Source organism: Ranitomeya variabilis, chromosome 7, assembly GCF_051348905.1.
Source record: "Ranitomeya variabilis isolate aRanVar5 chromosome 7, aRanVar5.hap1, whole genome shotgun sequence".
Classification (NCBI taxonomy): Eukaryota; Metazoa; Chordata; class Amphibia; order Anura; family Dendrobatidae; genus Ranitomeya; species Ranitomeya variabilis.
The window spans coordinates 162,867,861-162,874,752 of record NC_135238.1 but is presented as its reverse complement, the minus strand read 5'-3'; the positions used below and the strand labels follow the sequence as shown (position 1 = coordinate 162,874,752).

The following is a 6,892-nucleotide window of genomic DNA, read 5'->3' as shown; positions in this document are numbered from 1 at the left end:
ACGTAGTTTTCGTTTTTTTCTTTTTCAATTTTTTTTTTTGCTTTATTTTTTCTAGATTGCATTCACTCATAGTATTTTGTAACTTTCACAATTCATCCAGCCAAAGAATTGTGTGATATAGCTGTAAGGCCATAGAAATTAAAAGTTTGAAAATTGCAAAAGTTTTCACTAAATGTCCGATATTTTCACAAAGAAAAGCAAAAAAATATCAACCTACATTTGCCACTACCATAAAGTACAATGTGTCACGAAAAAACAATCAACGTAGCCTTTCTGCTCCAAACACTGAGTGAAAGTTAGGGTGTGTTCACACAGTTTTCTCAAAATCCTCCTCATAATCTCAAAACTTTGTTCTGATGGTGTATTCATGTACTGATGGTGGTTTTGGTGATTGATTCAGTTAACTGCCCCTTTAATTTTTTTTTGCAGCTCTTGGGCTTGGTTCAACGTGACAATGCGGTCCTTTGACCCCCTATCCCCGTCCCCAAAAAAATGTTGTGCACTAGTGGTAGAGAATTAGGAACAAATACTAAAGCCACTAAAAGGAGCAAATTACTCCAGAAAAAATGGAGAACAATAAGTAATCTGAGCCATAGCGTTTTCAAGACACGACTTCTTGCATCTATCTGGTTTCGATTGTATCCCATATGAACATAAAGTGAAATGTGCAGTTTTCAGATTTATTTTTTAACAGAAATAGACAAATCCAATACAATTAGGTCTTACATACATTGGCCAAAAGGGTTTCTTTGTACTGAAACCAAGAACAATTGTTGGAAGCTGTATTGAATGTACTCATTTCCACCTTGATCCAACTCCTAAATGTAAAGCACATGGACATAGTTCATATCATACATATTTTACTAGATTTAGCATAAGGCAATACTTGTTAAAAACGGCCAGAAGTTTTTCACAATTCACATGACAAATTCCAGTGCACTTGATTAGAGGTTTCAATCAATGCCGGCTGTCGTTTAGTGTGAGTTGTCATATTGTTCATCACTTAGAAGCTCAGTCTGGGACATCTTCGGGTCTGGGTGAAGAATGCAGCGATGTCGGAGATTAGCTGGGATCCTCCTGCTCTGCCTTCATGCGTTTTATAAGGTGCTCGGTCACCGCAGAGAGAGGGTTGATCTTGTAAGAAGGGTTTTTGACCAGTTCCTGAAAGCGAGACATTTCTTCTTCCCTATTACAAACACAAAATTTTTTACATATAAGACATGTTTTTCATCTTTTAAGGTTTTCCTCCTTTTGTAATATTATGCATGTCACATTCAGGTGATATCTAGAAATTGCAGTCATCCACCACCTCAGACACTTGGCAAACGTATGGGTGATAAGTACAAAGTATCTGTATAGGTAGGAAAATGGAAAACCAACTACACCTTAGAGTTTAATAGTATAGGTTAATTTTGTGTTGAACTGTAATTACAGTCATGGCCGAAAGTGTTGGAACACTTGAAATTGTTCCAGAAAATGAAATATTTCTCCCAGAAAATTATTGCAAATACACGTTTTGTTATACACATGTTTATTTCCTTTGTGTGTATTCGAACAACCCAAAAAAAAAAAGACAAATTGGGCATCCCTTCACAGAAAACCCCCCAAAAATGGGCGTTACAAAAATGTGGGTAAACAACTGTGTTTCAAGCATGTGATACTCCTTCAAACTCACCTGTGGCAAGTGACAGGTGTGGGAAATATAAAAATTACACCTGAAACCAGAGAAAAAGTGGAGGTCACCCAGTTTTTGGATTGTGTGTAACACGAAGCATGGAGAACAGAGCGGAGAACAGAACCAAAGTTGTTGAAAATATCAACAATCTCAAGGCTACAAGTCCATCTCCAGAGATGTTGATGTTCCTTTGTGCACAGTGTGCAACATAATCAAGAAGTTTACAACCCATGGCACTATGGCTAATCTCCCTGAACGTGGCAGTAGAAAAAAAATTGATGAAAGGTTGCAATGCAGGATAGTCTGTATGGTTGAAAAGCAGCCTCCAGTCAAGTTCCAAAGAAATTAAAGCTGTTCTGTGTGCTCAGGATGCATCAGTGTCAGCGAGAACTATCCATTGACATTTGAATGAAATACTATGCCAGGAGACCCAAGAGGACCCTACTGCTGACACAGACATAAAAAATCTATACTGCAGTTTGCCAGAATCCTTCTGGGAAAGCATCTTGTGGACAGATGAGACTAAGGTAGAGCTTTTAGGTAAAGCTCTGTGTTTACTCAAAAGGGAATGAGGCCTACCAAGAAAAGAATACAGTACCTACAGTGAAATATGGTGGAGGTTCAAAGATGTTTTAGGGTTGTTTTGCAGCCTTTGGAAGATGAGTTTGCTTCCTACATCATGGGTCTTCCAGCAGGACAATGACCCCAAACATACTTCAAGAAGCACCCAGAAATTAATGGAAACAAAGTGCTGGAGAGTTCTGAAGTGGCCAGAAATGAGTCCGGATCTATATCCCATTGAAAACTTGTGGAGAGATCTTAAAATTGCTGTTGCGAGAAGGCGCCTTCAAATATGAGAGATCTGGAGCAGTTTGAAATAAACAGTGGTCCGAAATTCCAGTTGAGAGATGTAAGAAGCCTGTTGATGGTGATAGGATACAATTGATAGTTATTTATTACAAAGGGTGTGCTACCAAATATTAAGTTGAGGGTGCCAACAGTTTTGTCCGACCATTGTGTGGGTTTTATGTGAAATTGTGTCTAATTTGCCTTTTTTTCTGTCTTTTTGTCGTTGTTCCAATACACACAAAGGAAACAAACGTGCAATTGCAATAATTTTCTGGGAGAAATGCTTCATTTTCAAGCATGCCAACACTTTCGTCCGTGACTGTTTATAGAGGCATTAATGATCATTTGTGGTAGAATAAAGTAACTATGAGATTAGTATCTAACATGGTGGCTGTGGGTGATTTAAGCGTTAACCCTGAATGTTACGGGGGTTCTAGGGTTGCTTAAAACTTAATTTTATTCCAGGTGGGCTATGGTAATTACAGTGTAAATTAATATTTTTCCTTTTGTCCGGGAATAATTTCATCTCCTCTCAGTCTGCAACTTTAAAAGAACAAAACAAATGCAGAAAATGTATTTATTTTAGTCAAGAAAGAAGATGCACTGTAGTCAGGTCAGCAGTATCTGAACACAACAACATGAGTGAAAAAAAAACCAAAACTGATATTCAGTGGCCAAATAACTGCCCTATCATGCCTCAAGAGTGAAGGTATTTAATACTTAAATGGAATTAGTCTGCAGACTTTCCACAGAAGGTTTTTGCTATGGAATTTGAGAACAGCATGATGTAGGGGCAGAGACCCTGATTCCAGTGATGCATCACTTACTGGTCTGCTTGGTGCACTTTTGAGAGAATCCCTGTTTTCTCTGCTGTAGATGTAGCAGTGCCCAGAATACAGAGCCCTAATTAACAGCACCCACACTGCTAGTTGGCAGCTTCCGGTATGCACTGTATATTGTCCACAGGCAGCCAATGAGTGATGGGGGCGGGGTTACAAATTACCTGGTCTCGCTTGTAAGGGAAACGTAGTCGCGCAGTGATAAGCACCTGCTGATAAAACACTGATTGTACTGACATTTCAGCAAGCTGCTGAGCAAGTGACACATCTCTGGAATCAAGGTCTCCGCCACTACATTATGCTGCTCTTATATTAAATAGCAAAAACTTGCTGACAGATTCCCTTTTAGTTTCTAGTGGTGAAAGTACAAAAGCTACACCTTAGGATTGCTCTTAAGCGGGCCCTAGAGAACTGCCCAATTTACAACTCCTAAAACTAGCCCTGATTATAACTCCAGGTTTCTTTGTGACTCTGATGGCTGTAAGAACTCATTCAGACATCTGTTTTGTACCTATAAGTGAAAAAATCCCAGACAAAATAACAAAAAAAAAAAAAATACACATTTTCATCAGTGTCAGGTTTTTCTTATGTGTGTTATCAGTAAGTTTCTCATACACCCCCCTCCTCCCCCCAAAAAAATAATAAAAAAAAATGGCAAAGCTTCTCCTATCCATTGCAATGTTAAAAACAGGCAGACCATGGATTGGATTGATGATTTTTGTGGACACACTGTCAGCAAAGAATAAGAATGTGAGAACAGACTCATAATTTATAATGTGTACATTCTGTGAAAAAACGGATATGACAAGTATGTGAAAACTGGACGTCTGAATGAGGCCTAAACCCACAGAGAGCATTAACCCTGTACACACCAGTAGGTTTAGATGAGGCCGTGCTCTTCAATATGTCTCAATCACCTCTTAGCTGCTCGGAATTAACTGGTAATGTCAGAGGAGCGGCCCCGGTGAGAGGGCTTTCCTCCCCGAGGTACACGGAGGGTTAATCATTCACAGATCGGAGATTTGGTACATCAGTTCCCCACTCTCAGCAGCTGCGCCCGCTCTCTCTGCACATCAACTGTTATGTCTGAGAAGTGGATATAGCTCCCCAGGGTCTGGAAACAAAAACGTTAGTAGGAATCGGAGGCCGACAGCCAAAGCAAATGATGAATAGTCCGAAGTTAGCTGCACAGGAATAGCGCGGATATTATCGCAGTATATTATATACCAATGTTAGCAACACCAAATATGCAGAAATCATAAGGAGCGATTACGGGGCCGACTATAAAAGGGAACAGGAGATGGAGGAGGAAACTACACAGTGTTCCAAATTATTATGCAAATTGGATTTAAGTGTCAAAGTTTTAATTGTTTTGTTTTTCTAATAAACTCGTGGATGGTATTGTGTCTCAGGGCTCAATGGATCACTGAAATCAATCTTAAACACATGGCATAATTAGTTTTCCAGGTGATTCTAAGTAAAGGAAAACTACTTAAAAATGATGTTCCACATTATTAAGCAGACCACAGGTTTCAAGCAATATGGGAAGTAAAAAGGATCTCTCTGCTGCCTTAAAGCATCAAATAGTGCAATACCTTGGTCAAGGGATGAAAACATTAGATATTTCCAGAAAACTTACGCGTAATCATCGTACTGTTAAAGAGATTTGTGGCTGAATCTGAGCACAGACGTGTTCGTGCTGATAAAGGCATAATGAGGAAGGTTTCTGACAGGCAAGTTCATCGGATTAAGAGAGCAGCTGCTAAAAAGCCATTACAAACCAGCAAACAGATATTTGAAGCTGCTGGTGCCTCTGGAGTCCCTCAAACCTCAAGGTGTAGGCTCCTTCAAAGGCTTGCTGTGGTGCATAAACCTACTATTCGGCCACCCTTAAACAGTGTTCACAAGCAGAAATGGTTGCAGTGAGCCCAGACATACATGAAAACTAATTTTCAAACAGTCTTGTTTACTGATGATTGTTGAGCAACCCTGGATGGTCCAGATGGATGGAGTAGTGGATGGTTGGTGGATGGCCACCATGTCCCAACAAGGCTGCAACGTCAGCAAGGAGGTGGAGGAGTCATGTTTTGGGTCCGGAATCATGGAGAAACAGCTGGCAGGGCCCTTTAAGGTCCCTGAAGGTGTGAAAATGACCTCTGCAAAGTATTTACAGTTTCTGACTGACAACTTTCCTCCATGGTATAAAAAGCAGAAACGTGCCTTCAGGACCAAAATCATCTCCATGCTGACAATGCACCATCTAATGCTGCAAAGAAAACCTCTGAGTCATTGGCTGCTATGGGCATAAAAGGAGATAAACTCATGGTGTGGCCACCATCTTCCCCTGACCTCAACCCTATAGAGAACCTTTAGAGGATTATCAAGCCAAAGATCTATGAGGGTGGGAGGCAGTTCACATCCAAACAGCAGCTCTGGGAGGCTATTCCGACTTCATACAAAGAAATACAAGCAGAAACTTTCCATAAACTCACAAGTTCAATGGATGCAAGAATTGTGAGGGTGATATCAAAGAAGGGTCCTATGTTAACATGTAACTTGGCCTGTTGGGATGTTTTGGCGTTAAATAACTTTTTGTTCAGTGAATGTGACCTCCTAATGCTGCAAATTCCACAAATGAGCATTTTCAGTTCTTTAAACCATATCAAATGTTTAGAAATTCTACTGTGCCTAATAATTTGGAACAGTGCATTGTGAGTTTTTAATCATTTTGGAGATTATACTGTTATCATTGGGAGGTTTCTTCAATAAAATTCATTGTATACTCTAAAGGGTGATGACTTTTATTAGACTGACTGTCATTTGCACCGACCATTTAGGAAAATCAGAGAAAAATGGTTGTAGAATGGTGTAGAATAAAACATGTCAGAAATTAAACATAAACGTATATAAAAGAAACAACAACAAACAAAAGCAGGCACAACACTTGGGATTAAGCACAGATTCCTAGGTAATGGGCCATGAATCAAGGAGACAGAATTATATTTCAGGCAGAATACTTGTTTAATGAAGCAACAATTCAGGGAGCCTGGTGGCTTGTGCCCCACGTATGATTTTAGGGTTGTGCTGAAATCGGAGTTGGATGCTAAAGTTAATTAGAGCCAGTTCCAGAGTTGGGAATTGGAGCTAGACGTCATGTACAGGCATATAGGAAAGGCTTCTATAAAGCAGCGAGCAGGGGAGATTTATCTAGGAAATATTTATTATTTGGCACTGGCATTAAATACAACTATTCTTGTTTGTTTTGGGGGAAAAAAAGCATCTTTTTAAAGTCACATTCGTCATGTGACTTTAAAGGGGTTGTCCGCTTTCAGGAAAGTGGGTCCCAAGCTCAGTCAAATATTTTCAGGTACTCACCCTCCCCCAGGTCCAGCGCCTGCCCCTTGCCGCTGCAATGGTGACGCAACATCAAAAGAGAGTGTCACCGCTACAGCTAATCATGGAGCTCAGCGGGTGGACCAAGGTTGGGCTCAGTGACTGACTAGAGCAGTGACACCCGCTACTGAAGTTA

The 6,892-nt window shown here is 40.1% G+C and overlaps 1 protein-coding gene across 1 annotated transcript in view; it reads right to left on the bottom strand.

Annotated features, from left to right (window-relative positions):
• Positions 1-667: 667 nt before the first annotated feature.
• SLX9 (SLX9 ribosome biogenesis factor) overlaps positions 668-6,892 on the bottom strand; it is a 139,502-nt gene continuing 133,277 nt past the window's right edge. Inside the window, exon 6 of the mRNA XM_077272158.1 lies at positions 668-1,186. Coding sequence (XP_077128273.1) covers positions 1,063-1,186 — 124 coding nt within the window. The 3' untranslated portion in view covers positions 668-1,062. The remainder of the gene's footprint in view (positions 1,187-6,892) is intronic.